Source organism: Motacilla alba, chromosome 1 (genome assembly GCF_015832195.1).
Source record: "Motacilla alba alba isolate MOTALB_02 chromosome 1, Motacilla_alba_V1.0_pri, whole genome shotgun sequence".
Lineage (NCBI taxonomy): Eukaryota > Metazoa > Chordata > Aves > Passeriformes > Motacillidae > Motacilla > Motacilla alba.
In genome coordinates, this window is record NC_052016.1 from 42,260,108 (window position 1) to 42,282,641 (window position 22,534).

The 22,534-nt window shown below is 38.1% G+C and overlaps 1 protein-coding gene across 22 annotated transcripts in view; it reads left to right on the plus strand.

Annotated features, from left to right (window-relative positions):
* Positions 1-22,534, plus strand: part of DLG2 (discs large MAGUK scaffold protein 2) — a 981,924-nt gene that overhangs the window by 255,819 nt on the left and 703,571 nt on the right. The window contains exon 1 of one of the 22 annotated variants that reach the window (XM_038136917.1): positions 1,706-2,296. The exons of 20 other annotated variants lie outside the window; for them this stretch is intronic. In XM_038136917.1, the coding sequence (XP_037992845.1) occupies positions 2,177-2,296 (120 nt within the window). In that variant the 5' untranslated portion in view covers positions 1,706-2,176. Of the gene's footprint in view, positions 1-1,705; positions 2,297-22,534 lie in introns of those variants that run through there. One more of the 22 variants, XM_038137379.1, reaches the window with a different exon arrangement.

Below are 22,534 nucleotides of genomic sequence, written 5' to 3' on the forward strand. Positions count from 1 at the left end.
ATGTTTGGTTTGTTTGCCTAAACCCAAAACCTTTAACTTTTTTAGGGTTGAGAAAAAGAAAGTTTTTTCAAAGACTTTGCTGACTGAAACCTTGTGCAATTCCTTTGGCAGAAAGAAAGCTTGAATTTGATTTTCATATGCAGCTACATGCTTGTCTGAACCTTGCCTCACTTCTCAGGACTGTGCATCTTTTCATCTCTGCTTTTTGAATTGCTCTTCTCTGTGGATCAGAATTCCCCAAGATCTATGATTTTTTTTTCAATGACTAAGATACTTAATTTTAATTTTTAGTGTACTGTACTGCAAAATAAACCATGATTCCTTTAATTTTCTATTCACTTGAAGAATGACAAAAAATGTGTCAATTAATTCTCCCATGCTTTTGCTGAGCACCACATTACTGTGTTTTAGCTTATTTGATGGATATTGCTGTAACCAAAGTCTGAACCACCATAAGTTTAGGATACTCCAGCTTTTTGAACTATGACATCTGGACCCCAATTTCATTACTAATAAAAATCTCAGAATTAGATTTAGAACCGGGGTTCATCTCTTTTGTTGTGGAAGTCATTGTTTGTGCCAAAGAAGGCTGTGATTACTAATTACCTAATTTGTATGACAGATGGAGCCAGGGATCAAATTAAGTAGCTGTCTTGGGCTACGTTACAGAGCAATATCTAGCTTTAAACACGACTGCCTTTTTCATTCCTAAAAAAAGGCACAAACAATGACAAGCTAAAAATAGCTGTTCTCTTGGAGTTGACGACAGTTTCTGAGAGCTTGTCTTTAGGAAGATGTTGGAAAAAACCTTGCTGTTTTTTCCCCTCCCCCTTAGTCTTCTTTAAATGCACACCCTTCTGTTTAAGCTTGTTCACCCCATTGCACACAGAAAGATACCCACTGATCTGGTTAGGACTTTAGTGTTTCTGAAGATTTCCAAGGGGGTTTACATAGAAAATTTAAAGAAATCTAAAAGTCACTGCAGGTATTTCTATTAAGTTATGCTTATCCTACGCAAATTGCTCTGTGCTGATAGAGAAGGAGGTAGTAAAGCCTCTTTCACTCTTTGCCTCCCACAGTATCTGCTGCAGTGGGGAAAAAAAAAAAAAAAAAGCCTCTCTTCTGGTTTTATTCCCGGAGATTACTTCATAATTCAGTACTGATAGCAGTGGTTTCCGGTGCTGTAAACAGAGTTGAGTCTTTGACTTTGCGTCCCTGCAGCCCAGTAAACAATCAGTTAATTCGCAGCATCCCAGCGGTTGACAGGAGTGAGAGAAGTGGTTTGGTTTTATTTTTGTGCTTGTGAATTAAAGCTTTGCCTTCTGGCTAGGTTCTGAGTTCCCTCGTTCTGGAAGACATTGGAGCATTTTGAATTCAGAATATGTAGTTACAAATGTGAGGGCACAGACTTCTTCCAGGATTTTTCTGCTTTCATTTTAATTTTTCTTTGTGTTTCTAATCCGAAGCAAGCAAGAGGACAGTTCGAAAGCAATGTCCAGTGCCTGAGCTGGGAACACAATGCAGTTCAGGATATTCAGAGCTAGTCCGCTGCATTTTTATTAAATGAGAGGGAAGGAGTAGGTGGGACTTTTTATTTAAAAATAGATTAGCACAGGGAACTGAACTTGCATTTGAGGAAACGTTAATAAGCCAGCCAGCCATTGTCCTTAATCAGAGACTGTATTTGTAAGTAGAACATGTTGAATCTGTCATGATTGATGACGTTGTCTTTGTTAAAAGGGATGCTGCATCTTTAACAAGAGCAGACAGAAGCAGTGCAGAATCTACAGTAAATTTGAGACTTGGAAGAGAAACCTTTCTTCGTTTTTCTGTGTATAACATTTGTAAAATATTGAATAGGAGAACATCAAAGCCAGGGGGAAATATAAGTAACTCACTGCGTATGTTTTAATTCCTCACCTTTCCCCCCTGGCTGAGTTCCCCCTCCTTTTTCCCCCCTGAATTTAAAATGCTGGAAGGAAAAGCAACTGAGGTCCAAGTTACAGATGCTGAATTCTCTGCTAATTGAAATTACTGGGCATATTTCTATATATAGTTGCTGAAGAGATATGTAGGTTTCACTCAGTGCCTTCAAGACATGTCTTTTTGTAGTCAGAAAAACAGAGATCAATGCATTTTCAAACTGACAGAGGGAACGGATGCTCCTTAGTAGCACATGCTCGGGATCGTGTGTGTACCGTTTGTGCAGAGCAGAGACGCTGAATACTGGTCCATATGCTCCTTGTTTACTGCAATGTTTTTTGCATGTTACTGTGCACTCCGGACTAATGTGAAGGTAAGAGGGGACGAGACAACAATTTGGCAGGAATGTACATGTGAAACCAGCTGCAGAAAATGTCTACCTTGTGTTGCTGAGTACTTTGGAATTGCTGGCTGAACAGGCATATTATTACAGGTGGTTGTGGAGGCTTTGTTTTATCGTTGTCTGTGTGGCTAAAGCATAGAAGCATGTTTGAATTTTGCAGTTTAGCGACCTTCAGTTTTTAACTGCTTGCAGTTCAGGTTCTGGGCTTTTATGGTCTGATAAACATGTTTTGCTACTGTCCAGGTAGGCCAGAGACAAGATGCCAAAGGCTATTTGTGCAAGGCTACATAGCTTTATACAGGATAAGAATTCCTATAGTCGGGTCCCCCGTGCATCCTCCCAGGGATGCTGCTTGCATGCTTTCTTGTTGATTACTTGTCTGAAAGCCGGGAGTGTTGCTGCTGCTATCCGGGTTGGTTTTTGTGCCGATTTGTTTCTAACTTGAACCAAAATGCATAAAAACAAATTATAACAATGTCTTAAGAAATAAAGAAAGGATTATTACTGCAAAATGCTACAGGAAAATACCAGGTGGCTGCACCGGTCTCACAGTAACTATTAAGCAGGATTTGTCACTAATGTCAACATTTGCTTGCTCTGTTAATTAGAGTCAGAACTTCAATATAAGTTGCTGGATATATTACCTTCTCTGCAAGTAGGACAATATTATCAGACAGGTTCACTAGCATTGAATCAAGCTCTCAGCCAAGCTGTGGGCCAGCTGTGGGAATCCAGTTGCATAATTTAAATGAATTACAGTCCTTAGCTAACATATTGGGGAGGCACTTCAGTCATTCTGGCTTTTTCAAGTTCCAGTAAATGTATCTGTCTGGGAAGGAAAGCACTGGCAAATGACGGATAATAATAGTTAGAACAGTTTTACCTGCAGAAGTAAATTGCAAAGGATTTTTTGCTTTCAAACTGCCTTAAGCATGCCTCTGAATTAAAGTGAGTTTTCTGTATTTGCACTTGGTTTCATAATATTGAACTTCATATTTATTTGTTAGGTTAAAATATTTGTTGTCATTTGATTAAAAAAGTATTTTGCATTAAAAGTTCACATTCTAAGAGCCTGCTCCTTGCTTTTTGCTCAAAGTCTGTACTGTTGTTTGCTGTAATAAATTGCTAAGCTTTCACATTTTATTACTTTTTAATTAACTTTTGCAATTATGGTCCACTTCTAAGGAAGAATTCTTTAAATCTCTGGATAACAAGCCAAAAAATACAAGTTAAAACCTTTAATGCCATTCTGTCTTCCTAAATACATACATTATCCTCTCCTTATCCTTTCTTATAATGTTTTTGGCAGGTTAGTAAATTTTATCTGTTTTATATTCCCTGTGATCTATGTAGTAAATTGTCAATATAGAAATGTTTTGAGACTAACCATTCTTTGTTGCTCATTCTGTCCCTCAGCCTGCAGTATTGTACTGAAGATCTTGTGTAAAAGTGGGGTTGTTGTTTAGATATGATTTCTCAGTTTAAATAAGAATAGCTACAGGGGAAATTTCAATTACTGTTTTTACTGTTATTTCCATGAGGGACCTTGTCAATAAGTACCTCAGGAACTGTTAGAAGTCTCATGGGTTTAACTTTTGAAATGTCTTTGTTTCCATTCATAGACAGAAGAAAAAAGTGAGAGGTTTGTACCAGTACAAGACTGACAATTGTTTGGACAAGATAGTTTTAATTTGTTGGAACTTCTTCAACTGTTGAGTATTTCTGAGACAACTGTTTGTTATACACTATCTGCTATTTACATGATACTATTCTGAGGATGTTACCTCCAGATGTTTTACTTCCAGTAAACTCATCCACTTTCAATGTATACTTTGATCATCTACTTTCCAAGCTCTACATTAGGCTACAATACTGTAATAAAGCAGCACAAACTTTGCCAATCCCACCAGGAACCGTTTAAGTACGGCAGCACCACTTATGCCTTCAGTTATTCCTGTTTTCTTTTTCTGACATTGAAGTTTGCTTAATAAATAGGAGTTCATTGAAAGGAGCCTGGTCATTGTACAATATGTTATATAGTGTTTATGAAGAACTCTGTTGCTTTTAACTTGGTTGGCACTAATATAACCCACAGCTCTATGGGTGGCCAAAATAAATTAAAAACATTATAAAACATCTGTTTTGCGTTTTACATTTTCTCCCTTTATGGGTGGAAAAATCCTAGTGGTGCTCAAATATTTTAGTCTTTAAGTCATGAAGTAGAATAAAACTATAACTACAGGCTGTAACAGGAAATAGATTTGTTTGGCCTGGAAAATGAAAAAGGAAAGCAGTTGGGTCTTTCTGATGGCAGCTGTACGTTATGGCTTTAGAGAAAGCAGATTTTTCAGGTGCAAGGTAGGACTCTCACTTCTTGATTGCCAGTCTGTATGAGACTGCCCATGTGAACTAGGGTTGCATGTGCAGGCCTATCAAAAGACAGGTCTACTCCATTCATTCTTAATCAAAGTCTATTTTTACAGCTGACTAAAGAACAGTACTGACTTTGAACATGCCTATGAACATACCTGCCTATGTGGATGCTTATATCTTTGTCTATCAGAGTTTCTCTGGACCTACATTTTTTTAAAAATAAATAAAAAAGGAAAAATATCTGTTGTTTGCTGTTGTCTGTTTACCAGACAATACAGTGTTATTAGAAGTCTATATTTTGGACCGATCTCTTTCTTGCTTTCTCATGTATGCAAAATTTTATACCTCAGTGGAAGAAACCAAAAATGAGCAGAGAAGTCAGGGAATTAAAATCTAAAAGTGGTTCCTCCCAAATCAGAAGTGTTCTTGTGGAAATGTGCAGTATGCCTGAAAAAGTGAACTCTTGCTATATGCAGTAGTTCAATATATTGTTGTATTTTCAGCATGAGTAAATCTTGGGGTAACTATGGCAGGTGGCTGCCTGGTGTCAAGTGTTTGTTGTTTTAATTGTGTCCACTGTGTATTGAAAATACTTTACTCATATGCAAGAAATTTTTAGAGGTTGCCATTAAAACCTTTCTGTTCTTGTTTCAGGCAAGTATTTTAAATTCCCTCAGTATTAGCAATATTTCTTGTAAAACTATGGCTAACGCTGCAAATATTTAGGCTCCATAGTCTTACCTAAGCTTTAAAAACTTCTATGGATTTTGTCTGGCTTTTCTTAAAAGTTTGTAGAAGTTTTGCCTTTCCCTGGCCTTGATGAACTCTCTGTGTAGTTCTGACAGATTTTTCTGTGAATCTGGGCTGCTATTTCTGGCTGACAGTTTGAGGGTCTTACTGGAGGCGCAGCTGGTGCTTCTGGGAATTTGGGTAGCAGAGCTGAAGTCTTCCATTTGTACTTTAGCACAGAACTAGATATGAGTGTTGGGCTCTCACCTTGAAACATCTTCTCAGCAGCAGTCAGCACTGGCTCTGGGGTCGTCAGAGCTTCATGTAAAGAATGTTGTGAATTCAGATCCAGACTCTTTGAAGTGCCAGAGGCTTCCCAGGAGGTTCAGAGTTACTTCAGCAGGAGTTTAAGGCTGGCTTCATGTTAATGGGTATTCTTGGCACCTCACAGAACTGAGCTCCTGCCTGAACACTGGGTTAACTAAGAGCTTTTTTTGGTTACAGCTGCTAACTGTGGGCTACCTATGTTATCTAAAACTATGTAGCTAAAAGATTTTGCTTCTGTGAAACAGTTACTGTGATGTGATTTATGACTGAAATGTTGACCCATGCATTGTCACTTTTTGAGGATCTCAGATGATGGAGAGGACCTATTGGGGTAGGAATGGAGCATGGGCCCGTGGAGGGTCTTGGGAGCTGGAATCCTTTAATCACTTTACCTTTCTATGTTCATCCTCTTTTTCCACATGCATTGCAAAAATAGAAATAATTATTTTAACCTAGAAGCTTCCAATTGCAACCTAAGTTAAGGATTAACAGTAAAGGCAGAGGAATCATAATAACAAGTATCAAAATGTTTCACTGCCCGAAGCTTTATGATGTCGCAAATGACAACTGAACTTCTGACTTCTGTCTGCGTTTTACACACAGCTATAATTCCTCCTCTCTGCCTGTCTGTATTAATGATATAATAACATAATTAAGTTGTATATATCCCATATATTGCTACCTGTACCAAGAGTTGTTTTGGTCTTCCAAAGGAAAACAGCTTATGGATCTTTCGGAGTTGGGCCTGTATTGCCAAAATATGTTCTGCTGTGCTCTTATGGTGTTCTTTGCAAAGGATGGATGAAGGGAAAAAGGACTTCAGGCTCTCACAGACTTCCAAACATGATCCTTGGTTTCTTATGCATATTTTCCTCCTTTAAATGTTCAATCATGCACCATCATCTAGCACTTCTCGATGAAGTGAGGAACAGTTCAAAAGCCACAGGAGTGGCTTTGATGTAGCATTTTAAAAGGAGCAAGCAGGAAAGATTGGTTTCTCACTTTTCCTAATGTAATTAAGAATTGACTCATGAGCGATTTTTTTTTGAGTTTACTCCTTTTTGTAGTTCTGATTATGTCTGACAGTCTGACTTACTTCACTCATAACTGCAGAGACAAAACTACAAGTGGCAGGTCAAAGTACAGTTCCTCTGCTACCTTAGGGTGCCAAGGCAAAATGTGGGTTATTACTGGAAATCAAACAAAGCTGGTGTGGAATTTCCACCCAGAGAGGTTTGAGGATAAGGAGAAGGGTAATACTATATAGGCTGTGAATATCTAGTTGCATGTCTGTAATATATCTTTTCATCTGCTTATAAACTTTATGCCCAGGCTGTAAAATAAGCAAGACCTTGAACTTTCTAAGGGATTTGTGCAACACCTGTGGGATCTAGCCTCAAGAGCTACAGCCAGCTGAGCTGTTTGTGCTGTTGTCATATTTTTGCTAGATAAGGATGGAATTTTAGGGAAGTCATAACTCATTACAAAAAAAAGCTTTAGTGATTTCTTGGACCAGCTTCTACAAAGGTCTCTCAAAACTGACATTAACAACACAGCATTTCTTTCTTTTGGTAGCTTGGCAGTACTACTTGTGCTTATGATTCTTAGAAAGGTAAAATTCTCATTTATGGCCCAGTTTTTGTAGTCACACCAGTGACATTAATAGGAATTCCTTAGAAATCAGTATCCAGTCTCATACAGTTCAAACAATAGTTCTGTCTTGAGTAAGAAGTACATTGTTTAAATCTTGATTATTGATTTTTCCAGTTTGATTTTAAAACTTGGGAAGATTTTTAAGCATTTGTAATACCTAAGTATATACTTTACCACTCCTCTCAGCTTCATGTGCTGATTTACAGTACATGGCCATAACAAGTTATGAATGGAAGAGGTAATTAGACTAGATTAATAACACAGCAGCACCTCTGGCTTTCTAGATACGATAAGACTGGGACTATATTTAACCCATAGACTGAAATAATATTCCCTTAAAGGCCATTAAAAATATGTGAATAGGTGCAGAGATGCTAAAATGACAAGCACAGTGTAAGGAATTAAATCCACTACTAAGAATTCTTTATGAACTCTAAGCAAATATGAATATTTTGCTATGGGGATAAGGGGCACTCATCTAAAGTTAGAAGAGTTAGTCACAAAAATAGTGGTTGGAAGGTGTAAAAGAAGCTAGGCACTGATTTCTTCATTCAGAAATTTCTGGATAGATCATAATACAGAGAAAAATATTTCAGTTCTATTTTGTGTCTCCCATTTTAATGTGGACTCATTAGAGATTATCTAATGAGCTGTTCCTATCAGAGATATATAATTGGCCTTTTTGTTGGAGGAGAATTAGAAAAGATCTAGGACTGCAAAAGCATTTAAATTTATTGGGTTTTAAATATGTGCAAGGAACTAGAATATAGGATCATGTCTATATCTGACAATTTTATGTTTACATAAAAATGATGAAGAGTTAAATCCTCTACTATTAAATCACTGCTGATAGAGTTGCCCTATATGGTTAAGATGCCAGTGTTAGTGTGATGTTTATGAGATTGCATAGAAATTAAAACAGCAGTCCTGAATGCAGTGCTGCCTACGAAATGCAGAGATTCCAAGCAAAAGTAAGGGCTGTTTAATTTTTTTGGGGAAACTCTGTGGCTCCTATTACATAGATGGGGAAAAGCGAAGGAGACCATTAATCAGTGGCGGATGGAATTGACAAAAGCTTTTCACAATTAAAGTCTGTCCAGAGATCTCTCCTGGTTTTCTTCTACCTACATTCACTTCCAACTTCATTTGTTTTCCCTGTCCCATTTGTTGGCACTAAGTTGGAATAAAGATAGTGTCTGGTTGAGTGGCAAGTTCTGTTCTCCAGGGCGGCCTTCACAGGTGTGTTCTCTCTTTGTGCTACTTCTACTGGCTGTATATGTACATTTTGGACATGCTGAGATGATTTGGTCCCATGTTTTTGGTATGGGATGAATGCAGGAAATGCTTGTATCCGTTCTCAAAGGGGAAGCCTCTGAAGCCTCTATTCCTTCCCTTCTGTCGTTTCCTTACAGGCAGTTGGAGACACAAAAAGTGTCTTTTGCAAGTCAAGTTGCAAAAGGAGGTTTCAAAAGGAGAACTGATTTTTTTTTTTTCTCTCATGGACTCACACAAAAGAAATGAACTCTGGAACACATTCAGTGCAGGCAGTCTACATTCCACCTGTGTTCACCTGTCAAAATAATGTGATAGCTGCAGATTAATGGCTAATACAGAAGTTACAGAATGAAAAAAATCCTATTATTAAAGGCATGGCCATCACTATTTTCTCAGATGAGGAGGAAGTGTCTGATTTTTCCCTTTGCTACTCCAGAGAGATCTAAGTGTTTGAAATAGTATAAATTCTCCTGATAACTGAGTAGCTTCCAGACCTTTTCTGGGAAGACAAGTAAACTAAAATCTGAATCCCATAAAGCAAAATTTTTTTTTTAGTCTCATGCTTACCAAAGATTCAAATTTCTTAAATTTCAAATAGGAATCTCTGCAGAGAAATAGTTAGAAAGGCTTTCCTGCCTTTGATAGTACAGAGGTTCATGAAAACTTTTGAAAAGAAAGATTAACTGGAGAAGTAAAATTCAGAAAAGCATTTTTATCTGAGTTGCAGGACAGAAGAAGAGAAGTATTGTGGATACATCACGCATATTTGCAGATATTTTGGGCAGGATTTTCAGCCTGCTCAGATTTGTTTTCAAAACTTCAGTTTTCATTTGCAAACAAAATCAAGTGGCCGAGTTTTCAAATTGGGCAGAACAATCACAGTTACTCTAGTTTGTCAAAGCAGACAGTGTAGCTAACATGAGCTGCTGGAGGAAGGATCCATCTCTTGACACCTGCCCTACCTTTTAGAAAAACATTCTGTTTCTGTTGAATAATTTCTGATGATAAGAACCTCTCACACATTTACAAATGTATTATTCCAGGGGTTAATTAGTCTTTTGGAGGCATGTGCCGTATTTCTAATCTGAATTAATCTAGTCTCAGCTTCCAGCTTTGAGTGTCTTTCAGTTTTTTGCCTCTTAATCTTCTGGACTGAGGAGCCCACTGCAAAGGGTTGTGTCACTGTCAGCAGCTCTGAGCTACAGCAAAGATATCATCTAATCATCTCTTTGATTAAGTAAATATGCTGAGCTCCTGGCATCTGTTACTGCAAGGCATGATTGTCAGAGCTCTCATCTGTCTTTGACCAGTCTTTGAGCTCTCCCTGGTTTCACAGCAGGAGTGCTGAGCTGTGCCTGCCACAGCTGCATGGAGCCTCGGCGCAGTTGCAGCCCTGTGCAGAAATAATAAATGTCCTGGCTCCCATAGGAGTGGCCGTCTGCATGTCCAGGGTTATGGTGGCTCCTTTGGCCACACGGCTGCACTGGGAGTTCATGTCCTGCCCCACAGCCAGCAGAATTACCACGTGCTTCACACCAAACATCTCTGGAAAGTGCCCCTAAGGAAGAGTTGCTTTATTCCCAGAGTTAGGACTTTATTGCTGTCTTTGTTAAAAATTACATTGACCTGTATCAGTGACCTGTCTTCAGTACCATTTACCACAATACCTCCTTTCTGTCATTGCTAAAATTGGACAGTAGTAAGTGACCGAGTTTTCTCCCAGACTGGTCAGCATTTGAAAAACATAGGGCCAGGATCAGTCCCTGAGGATCCTGCTAAACACAGGTGATCAGCTCTCCCATTTCTAGTTGCATGCTAAATTCTGTCAATTAGATACTTTTTAATACTTTTAAGGGCACACCATTTAATGAGTGCCTTTTTTTAAAATATTAATAATATAATCCCATGAAGCGCTGGGATGATTTACAGAAGTCTAAGCATATTGTACCAATATTTTTACCAGTGCCAGTCAAATTTATTATCCTCTCTAAAATAGGTCTGATGATATTTACCTTGATAGTATCTGTTTTCCATTGATTTAGCATTATGTGTGTTTCTGTTCTTCAGAAATTAGTTTGTGTTTTACCAGAAGCTCCATGCTAAGTGCTTGGCTGATTAGCCATGACTAGCACAGTAGAAATTCCTAGGAATGAATCTCTTTAAACCTAGTCCTTGTTTAAATTCCTATTTAGAAATCTATCTTTAGTTAAGCACTAAGAAAAAGTCAGGAAGTCTTGAAGGGTCGAACTTCTCACAAAACAAGGACCTCTCAGTTTAAAGGGAAAGTGAATGCATTGTGAACGAAACAAAGCTGGTATGGAAGAGATGGTTTCTTGTATTGCTCCATCTCCAGTGGCTGAAAAGCAGCAAATGTGCTTCTGGGTATTTAATGTCCTTTGGTCTCCCTTGTATCCTTAGATTATGATGGTATCAGCTAGCAACTGACTGACTAGACATTATATGAAAAATTATTTTATTCATACTGCATAATTCTAGGAAGGAGAAATGTTGAGACTTTGAAAGATGATTTCATTTTTACTAGATGATCTGTGAAGTCAAGAACCTCAATTCTTGCTGAGAAGGTGTTGGGAGTGCTGATTAGCTCTTTCATACACTCTGTGCTATATGCTCTGGAGATGTGATTAATTTCTTATGAAAACCTGCTTTTGTAGTGAATCACATTATACATTCATGTATCTCTTGTAGTGCTTGGGCTATTAAAAGCAGTGACACAAAGGCCACATGCTTGTTTCTAGCCGCGTGTGCAACCAAAAGATGAATATTAGGCATTTTGCCTCTAAAGCAAGAAATCTATCTGAAGAGCTCGAGTGGCATCCAGCTCACTTAACTTCAGACATAACCGATGTAAACATCTATATCTAGTGATTTCAGTCTCCCTTTAGTGTCAGTAGAGAGGAATTGTCTCTTCTAAGGCGTGATTCATATGACCTAGTTTAAATATCTACATGGGGATGAGATTAATTGTGTCCTGAAAGTGCCAGTTTCTCTCCATTTGCCAGAAAAAGCTTAGGTGACTAGCTGAGATGTAGGTCTCTCTCTTACAGACATTTCCATCTGGTAGAATTAATCCTGTCCTTCCAGGCAGGAAAGATGGGATTTTTAATGCTGGTCAGGCATCTTTTTCTCTCCTTTTCTTTTGCAAGTAACAGAAGGAATACATAAAAATGTGGGGAGGAGGAGCAAGCTGTTGCGAAGGGTCAGCCAAGATGCCCTGGAGACAAGGCAAAAGCAAGAGCTTGTGGGACTGTGAGATCATCCAATTTGTTTTCCATTGTTTTTGTCTTGGTTCTTGCTTCTAAATTACTTAATTAATATACAAAAGATAAGCAGTGAGCAATTGTATGGAGCTGTTTGCAGCATGTTTCTCTCTTGCCCAGCTGGTAGATCGGCCCATTACTTAAATGGTGTTCAATTGTATTTTATTTTAATTGCTTTAAAATTATGATACAACAATTAAAGGCCACATACTTAGGTCTGGCTCTTTTCTGAGCTCTGTGCAGCTTTCACAGTGTAGGCAGGTGCTGCAAGGACATAAAAAAAAAGAGAGAGAGAGAAAGAGAGAGAGAAAGAACTCATATTAAGTTTTTTAGATTGAGGCACAGGGTCTTCATTTGAGCTTGGTCCCTATCAGACAGTAAATCTAGATAAATGAGAACACAGAGGAATAGTTTTAAATTAAAACAGGAGAGATTTAGATCAGATGTTAGGAAGAAATTCCTCACTCTCAGGGTAGTGAGGCACTGGCAGAGGTTGTTCAGAGAAGCTGTGGATGCCCCATTATGGAAAGGGTTCAAGAAAGTTTGAACAGGGCTTTGAGCAACCTGGTCTAGTGGAAGGTGTCCCTGTCCATGTCAGGGGTTTTGGAACAAGATGCTCTTTAAGAGAGTCTTCCTATCCAAGCTATTCTGTGATTCTATGAGAAGCCAGTTCAGTTCACCTGAGAACCAGTTGTCCAGCTGAACAGTTGACTGAATCATAAACCTCACAAAGGACTCAATAGTATGGGATATCTCAGGGGTACACTTGGGTAGGAAGAAGACTGAACGCAAGCCTAGAAGTGTAGGTATGGCTCTGAAAAACCTGAACTGCTGCCAGGGATTCACCAAAAAATGTCAATATTAGTAACAGAGTCTCTAATGGATCTTAGGGGGCTATTTATTGAGTAACAAATAATAAATATTTATACAGTACATCCACACTAATTTTGCTATATCTCTATAATACATGGTAAATTAGCAGGGAATTTAAGTGTGAGAGACTGTTTAAAGTAATCACCAAGTTTTTAAAAGTTAGAAGCTGGTTACCAGCTGGCTACCAGTTACCTTCACAGGAATCTGTGAAGATCTAATCCCTCTTCGCTGTCTGACCAAAACAGGTGACTTGACTCTGAGAATTTCCCAGGTGGATTTGAATCTTGATGTGATTTTCTAAAGAGGTCACATTCCACAAAAGTTTGAATGGTTAAGTGCATATTTATTTCATTCTTTTTTACACCAAAAATGTAATACTTCTCAACCTAAAGACAAGCTTGGTTTAGTTGTAACCTGTAGCTTGTTGCTATTTAAGTGATTTTAACAGAATTAAGGTAGGGGAGAATGTTTGCTGTCTTCTGTTTTCAGAGGAAGTTATATATTTAATGCAGAAAACTGTTTTAAAGACTTGTTGACAGGCTAATAAATCATGAATGTATGGATTGTCTCCCATCAGGATATAGTTTCCCACATGATGAAGAAAAAATGTTTAAAAAAACTTTTTTTTTTTTTTTTTTTTAAATCCATAGTGTTTGGAATACATTGGCTCTAATGGAAAAGGAGAAAAAAAATGAAACAAAAGAGAAAACAAAAACTTTGTCTAATGATCAGTCAGGAAGAGAAGTTGTGGGGCTATCCCTAGGTGATCGTTCACTTCTGAGTGTCTTCTCCAATGTGTAAGGTGCTCCTGGATACCTTTTCCAAAGTAATCTCATAGTGTCTTCAGGATCTTCTCAGTCTCCTCCATTGTTTTTTCTTGCTGTTTTGCCAACAGAGCTGGCAGGAGTACTTGTCAATCACAGCTGATAAGCTTGGCACATACATCTTGCAAGGAAACAATCAATGGCTGTCTAAAAGATGAGTTTTACTGTCATCACCTGCTAAATTCAGTTGAATCCCTAGTACAGGATTTAGGCACTAACCAAAATTTAGAGACTGAGTGAAAGGAAGAGAATTCAAATGGTGGAAAACAAGGGCTGAAGGTACTGCCACAGCAGCTGGGTAGGTGGGATTTGTCAATGGGAGCAGCTTGCTCCCAAAAAGATTGCACGCAAAGGACTTCAAAAGGAAAGCCCAGAGTATTACACAGATTAAGACAATGTGCAACCAATAAAGAATGCTGGGGGGAGAAGAAAAGAGAAAGTAATGTTTTTTTTCCAACTAAATGACTACACAGACTGTTTAACCCTCAGTGGACCTTTGTCACTGATCTTGCCATTGACTGAACAGAATACCCCCTCAACCCCTCTCATTACCCCCAAATGCCCAGCAACAATATCTCTTCTCTCTCCTTACTAACTGCCAACAGCAATGAATCACTTCTGGGTTTTCCTAGTTTGTTCTGTTCTTACTCATTTCAGTTTTATTATGCCTAAATTGCATCTGCCATGGTTCTGTCTCTTCACACACTTAAAATCTCTCCACTGCTGACATTTGATGCTAGTTTCTGGCTTCGCATCAAACTTGTCTATGTATCACTACCTTTCAACATGGTTCTTGTGTCTCCGCAGTGATATTTTCTCATTGAAATGCTGTCTGTTTCTCTTGCAGTGCACATCTTTTAGTGAATACCTTGAGACACAACTCAAAAAAAATTGCTAGCCTTACTGTTTCAAAACTTCCAGATAATTTTCCAATTTTTGCTTCCTTCTTTTTCTTTCCGTGCCTCTCAGAAGTTCACTACTACGCCCTCTGAGAATTTGCCTTTGCATAGTGAGTTAAAGGCAGTGCAATGTCAGAATAATGCTATGTCAATGATACATAAGCATGTTTTGTTTAGAAGCAAAGGATAGCAGACAGGCCCAGAAAATTATAGGCCCTGATTTTGGTCCTACACAAATTGCAGTGATTTCTCACCACTATAGTAGTGTCCTCACTGTATCTGTCTCCATCCTTCCCTTCCAGTCTGGCTTAGGGACCACTATTCTCCTTGCTCATCATTCCAGAGAGTTGTGTCACTGTCTTCTCTTTCCCTTTGCCTTTTGCAACTCAGCCCAGCTGAAGTCTCTTTTACTGAAATACCTCATCATCTGGAAACCACTCTCCTGTGTTTTTCATAGAATCTTCCCTATGTTCAGCATTTTCTCCCCTCAAATAGCTAATCTACTTTGCTGTTCAACAACTCTTCTTGTTCATCAGGGAAGATTTTATTTTGCCCTATTTAATTCCTTCTTCCTCAGAGAAAAAAAATACCTTTTTCTCCTCCTTTCTTTACCAGATTATACCAATTCCTGTTTAGATTAAAAACAAATAAAAAGAAGTGTTTTCCTCCCTTCTGTACTTACTTGTTAAGACTAAAATGTTATTAGCCTAGAGCAACAACAAACCTATTGCACCTCTCTCAAAATTATCAGCTTTTTGTTTATGTGAAGGTCACTAGTGAGTAAAGGCAAAAAGGCTTTCAGGATGAGAGATTTTAAATATTGAGGCTGTATCCTTTAGGAAATGCATGATTTAAGAGGCTGCGGCATTAAACATTGTAAAGAAGATACATTTTCTGCCTGTCTCAAGATTTTCCTACACATTTCACCAAAGGGGCATTTAGGGAAGGTGAAAGGCACCCTCCTAAGTCTGATGAAAGGATATGTGACTGAAAGTATTGCTGGAATCTGATTTCAAAACACCGTGGATGCTGAGAGTTTGGAAGGACTATGAAAGGAGAAAAAAAATTGAAAAGTGACAAATATAAAGTTTCAAAAGTAGAAATTAGATAAGTTATTCTATTGTTACAATTTCACACTCCTTTTTCCTTTTCTCTGCCAGATATAAGCCAGTGAGTAAGATGATTCATGGTAGTTTTGCATTTCATGTATTAATAATAATTAGCAAGAAAATAAAAAAAACCCCTTATAAACACAGCGCTGAAATTTTATCCTCAATAAAGGCCTTATGAATTGAAGATTTGGACTCAAGGAACAGACTCTCTCTCATCTTCATTTCTCTGAGGAAATTCATAATTCCTGATATATTTGGCTGAAGTTTCTGTTTCTCCTGTTTAAATATCCGGCAGAGAACTTCTAAGATTTACTTACCTACCATAACCAGAACTCATTGAAAATACGTTCCCAACCATTAGATTGGATATTAAGAAAAAATTCTTCACTGAAAGCATGGTCAGGCATTGCAACAGGCTGCCCAGGGAAGTGGTGGAGTCACTGTTCCTGGAAATGTTCAAAAAACATGTGCACATGATGCTTAGAGACATGATTTATTGGTGGACCTGGCTGTGCTGGGATAATGCTTGGACTTGAGGATACTTGACATCTCTTCCAACCTTAATGATTCTATGATTCCAAGAAAAATATACTAACAGTAGGAATACAAAAAAAATGTGAATTACATAGAAGTGGTGGTGTAAATTACTTCAGAGCACAGACAGGCTTAAGGTGCATGGAATATTCATTGGATATCTCTCAAGAACTAACTGCAAGTGCATTAAAATAAAGACATCCAAAGAAAGGCATGTTTCTACCTGCAAAAGCAGAATTTGCCTTAGGAAAAAACAGTTCTTCTTGTGATGATTATTGAAACAGTTACAATCTGAGTGTTGTTGAGAAATCATTTTATGTTTCCTTGTTGCTGACAGTCAGATTTGGCTCAGGCTATTGTGCAGTACTTGTTCCCTTAGATGTTTTAAACTGAGGTTAAATTGTGAGATAGCAGTAAGTATGGTCTGAAGGCAGTACATTGCACATGGCTTCTGTACATGTTTTCAGGCTTGGTCTTCTATTGGGAATTATTCTGGAAGCTTTGAAGGTAAGGAAGAAAGGGAAACCTGCATTAGTCTCCTTCTCTCCAATTGGAAAGTTTTTTTTGCTGAGATTTCAGGGAGCCATACCTCTCTCACACTCTCTGTGAGGACAATAATAAACTAAGTTCAGAATTAATAGCTCTGTTTCAGTTACTTGAGTAAAGTTTTTTTCCTGCATTCTCCAAGACTGGGGGACAGAAGTTTGGTTACTTTGTCCAGTACTGGTTTGACCACTGATTACGGTGGTCACACAGGATTTTAGAATACAATAAGATAAATAAAGTGGAAGACATTAAAAGTCAGCATCAAAAACTTAGGAATGTGGAGGAGAAATAAAGCCCCAAACCAGACAAACCTACTTTCTTTCATCATACAGTTCCATGTAATGACTTAACGTAAAAAAGCCCACTCCAAAACATGTACTTATAGTAGCTTTGAAACCTTCATGGTGGAAATGGTAAATTGAAAGCATTTAAACCATGAAAATGGAAAAAAATGCTGTGCAAAAATAGCAGCAGGTTTGGGGATTAAATAATTTGACATTCTATGTAAAAAAAATAATACTTGTAAAAATTATCTTCTCTCATTTCCTCAAATCTTCCAATGGTTTGCCAAAATGTTGCATGTCAGTAGAAACTTTTAAAACTCTGTGACTGTGACATTGATCATGCACACACTTCCATGCATACTTCAGAAGAGGCCAAAATATTGAACTGGGAGCCATAACACCTCTGCTGTTATTTCAACTCACTTGCTGCTCTCTCATTAAGTCACTAAGGTTACTTTGACTTAATTTTCTATATTCAGAAAATGTCTCTCCAAAGAAGAAGAAGGACTATTATGATCCTTGTAGTCTTCAAATTAATTGTCTTTGATGTTAAACTAACATAGAGAGTGGTAGCTGTAATTCATGTAACATTTCTATCAACAGAGAAGAATGGTAGGACCAGTCAGGCAGTTTTTAGAATTAGAGAAAACAGAAATCCTTCACAGGGGACTTACATGTTTTTGTAGGTCTTACATTACCTTTCCTGGACCTTGTTCTGTCAGCAAGGTCTGTGTCCTTACATAGCCCAGCAGCAATTATTACTTTTTTTCTTGTAGGGATCTACTCCCAGGACACTTTCTATCACCTTTTATCAGCAAAAACACTGTTCAAATGGTAGCTAAACAAAAAAAAAAATGTTGTGTCAAAATGAAACCCAAGTGGTGAATACTGACAACAGCTTGAGAGCCTTTTCAGTTGGAGACTTTTATTTGGAGGCAAAATCCACCCAGATGGTTGAGATGGGCTATGAAAATGGCTAATGTACTTGCTGCAAGAAATTACATCAGTGGAAAATGCTAATTGTTTGTCTGGAAGAAGAAGAAACAACCTGGAATGAGTGCAAGGCCTCAAACTGTTATCGTGAATGAACTATAACAGATCAGCTCTAGAAAATGTTGATAGTAATTGTCTGTGGAGAGAGATAAAGATCTCTGTTAACCCATTCGGTAGATTAACACCAGTAGAAATAAGGTTGGGTACCCCTAACAGTAAGAGCTTAGTTTTTACTCAATGGGAATAATGCCAATTGCTCCTCAAGTCTGAATCCTAGGTCATTATAATTTTATGAAGAAGTCTTCATGAAATTAAAATAAGCTCTTCGCAGAGAATTCAAGATGCACTGTTCCTGTAGGTAAGGAAAGAAATGCTCTAAAAACATTAACAATAATTTACAGTAGTATTAGATCAATCATCTTTCAATGATTTCTTGGGGAAAATCTTTACCCTGTCTCTCTTTCATACCAAATAAAAATGCCACAGATGCTCCAGAGCCCTCAAGGCTATATTTTCCCCGTTTCAGAAGTTTCTCTTGCAAAAAGGCTTTCTAGAAAAGTACTGGTTGGTCACTGTATCCCATCAAGTCCGTAGCTATTAATTACACCAAGCTCATTCCAGCACTTTGAGTAGCCTAGGACCAGGAAGACAGAAATATAAATGTAATCTAAATCTAATTGCCTTGCTGCACTTGAGTTTCAGTTCCTAGTCTCTACCTGCTATAAAATTGGCCCAAGTCTTTATAATATGTAATTTGCAGTACTTTGCATTAATTCTGTTTCATACTATTCTGCCTGCTCTATTAGATAGAACAAATTACTGATTTAAGCCATGAGTATTACTGTAAAATGCTTTCTTTTCTTTAGTTTTATTTGCATTGTAATTATTATATCATCAGCTATAGACATATAGTGCTTCTCATAATTAATTTCACATGTGACAGTAATACAAACAGGACAAATGAACGTAGCTACATGCTGTATTCAGAACTGCTGTCTTCTCAGCAGAGGGGATTTGTTAAAGTTCTTTCTCTTCCAAATGTGAGTGATTTCATGGTTTATTCATGATGGTTATCCATGCAAACATGCCTAATTGTTATGGAGAGTGTGTGTAATTCTGCATTCCTAATCCAGAAAGCAGAAGCAGCGAGGGTTTATAAACAAAGTTGACTCAGTGGGAATGGTAACTTCTAACCCAAGCAGGCTGTTGCTTTGATACGTTCTGAATCACAGCTGCTCACTTCAGTGGTGCAAATCCATTTCCCACTGCTCCTTGCTCCCGTTAACCCGCTGAACCAGCACCGCTAAAGGAGAGCACAGAGACATCTCTGCCCCGTTTTGCACATCATCAACAGAATTGTTTCCTGTGTTAAATTCCCACTGAAAATAAGGGTGGGACCTGGGTATTGCTGAGGCATAAATGGAAGGTTGTGGGATTTGCTCTGGTGTTGCACTGAAGATCTGAGGCAGCCAGCAGAACATTTATTGATGAGGTTGAATCTCAGAGGCCTGGGCTAGGGACAAAAAGTGATTTTCTCCTCTGCAAGTGATTTTCTGCTCTGGAGTCACTGAATAAATAATATGGCAATACCACATGACAGCCTTTTTGCAGTCACTTCTCAGAATACTATTTTTGACCTTTTCTAAACCACAGTTTCTTCTCTCTTAAAAGTTAAAATATCTCAATGATTTCCTCCCTGTTTAAGTTTGTATTACATTTTGAAGCTTACTTTTAACAGTTTACATCATAATTCATACAAGATGTCTTAGCTAGATAAGTAAATTGTTGGTGATAACCATCTATAGCTTGTAACAGGATTAGGAATGATTAATAATATTAGTAGCACAATTGATACATGATTTTGCTTGTGTACCTAGCATTTATGCCAGATTGAATTTTCCTTAGAATGAGTAATTACACTACATTTAGAAGGTAAGCAACATTTTAGTCTATTGTTTAAATTGGTAGCTCTAGGGTAGACTGAAAGGCAGCCCCATTCAACTGATTGCTGCTATGACCCAGACCTTGCAACAGATATTAGGTTTGGTTTCCTTTCACAGCCCTTTCAAGCTCTGATTTTCCTTTTGAGAGACTGTAAGGAGGGGAAAAGAATGGTTTTTGTCTGAGCAGTATCATCCAGAGAATACACAGAAAGGAATCTTTTACATGCTGTACTGGGGTTTTAAGTAAGAGGTTAACACGTGCATTGAAGTACCTTTCTTAATGAATTTAGGACTAGTAGCTATAATACATAGAGTTGTTTGCATTTCTGTATTAAAGCCGATTCAATCTGTGGCTTATTATTTTAGCTCTCTGATGATCTTTTTCACTACATTTCTTCCAGAATTGTTTTAAGCTTTAAAACCTTCAGCAGTGCTAGAAATGGCAGCATTTTTTTCACTCAGCAGCTCAGTCTGACACTGGGAGTAAACGTATTGAAGAAAAAAATCTTTTCACCCCATTCCTAACCTTGTATTTCATGCAGTCCTTGTATTTCACACAGCCATGTCCTGGGCTGCACCCAAAGCAGTTTGGCCAGCAGGTCTCTGTTTCTTTGAGACACCACCTGTAGTGCTGCCTCCAGCTCTGGAGCCCTGAATATAAGAAAGACTTGTTAGAGTTTGTCCAGAGGAGTCCACAAAGGTGGTCAGAGGGCTGGAGCAACTCTCCTATGAAGACAGACTGGGAAAGCTGGAGTTCTTCAGCTTGGTGAAGACTTAGGGGGGACCTTAGAATACCTTAAGGGGCTACAAGAGAGCTAGAAAGGGAGTTCTGACAGCGATGTGTAGTAAGAGGACAAAGGGGAAAGGCTTGAAACTGAAAGAAGGTAGGTTTGGATTAAACGTTGAAAGAAGTTCTTCAGTTTAAGGGCACAGGGGCACTGTAACAGGTTGCCCAGAGAAGTTGTGGCTGTCCCATCCCTGTAAGTGTTCAAGGCCAGGTTGGATGGGGCTCTGAGCAGCTTGGTGTAATGAGTGGCATCCCTGCCCATGGAAGAGGGATTGGAACTAGAAAACCTTCAAGGTCCCTTCCAGACCAGAGAATAGGTAACACTGGGTTTCTTTTTTCAACTTATACTTCTTTAAAGGGAGATTGAGCTAATTATGTTTGTTATAAAATCTGAGAGTAAACAGAATGTTTCCCTCTTCGAACAAAAAGGTTCTCCCTCTCTGCCTATGAGTAAGAGGAGATTGCAAGCTCCCGCAGTTAAGGCCTTTCAAGGGATTCAGGCATCACACTTCAGTGAAATGGTGTATGGGTGCCTGCAGCTGCTGTTTACTCCTTTTGTATTTGTTTGTTTATGTTCTTGTGAAAAGATGGAGCATTGGTTTACACTATGCACCATGTGGCAAAAAGGAAGCTCCTAAATGGTGTCGGAAAAAGAATTTTATAAAACAGTATACATGGGGAAGAAAAGTTACAAGGTATATGTATTTTTTCTTCTGCCTGTACTATTTTGCTGATACTATGGGTAAAATCCAAAATTTGCTTTGCCTATTAGGATCTGTTGATGAAAAATATCCAGGTTCAGGATTCTGAAAATGATTCTCTGTGTATTTTGTAAGAAATAGATGTTTATCCCAGTGTTGTTTTGTTTTGCAAGTGATTAAACTTATTAAATCCTGGAAAAGGGAACAGGAGATGCTATTTTTGTACAAAGATAACTTCTGTAAGGATAGCTAATGCTTTTTCAGGCACTTTGTCCTCTAAAATGAGATTGTGAAACAGAGTAACTGGCAGTTGAATTCACAGCTAAGGGTTAGTATTTCCCCCTCATTTGTGCTGTCCCTGGATGTGAGATTTTAACACTCTGTAAATAACTTTAGTTCCTGTTCTACTGCAAGTGTTGCTATTATTGCTAATATTCTAATCACTATGTTACTAATATTGCTTTAATATTATGCTTTAGTACTTTTAAATACTCAACTTTCTGGAAAGAAAACCCAAACATATGCTCTAATAACCTTGATCTTTCAGCTAAGGTCATCCTAGCTTTAATGAAAATCAGCATTTTAGGTATCTTAAGTAATGTAGCTCCTAATAGCTTGTCATTAATAAGATTTTAGGATTCCTCCTGTGGTAGGATACATGCGATTGCAAATAATGTACTTCAGCAACTTAAATTTGGTTTCAGAACCAGTTTTACAGAACTACACTGAAATACAAACCTCAGAACTCATGATTTATATTTATTGATATATTGATATATCGATATATACTTATTGAAGGAGTTTTTGTGGGTGGACCATGGATGGACACCAGGTACCCACTAAGCCACTCTATCCTCCTCTTGTCAGCTGGCCAGGGGAGAGTGCATATGATGCATGGCTCTTCATTTGAGATAAGGGCAGAGAGAGATCTCTGACCAATTACTGTCATGGCCAAAATAGACTTGACTTGGGAAAATTAGTTAAATTTATTACCAAAGATTGCAGAGTAGGATAATGGGAAATAAAATCAAAATCTACAACACCTCCTTTCCACCCCTCCCTCCTTTCTAGGCTCAA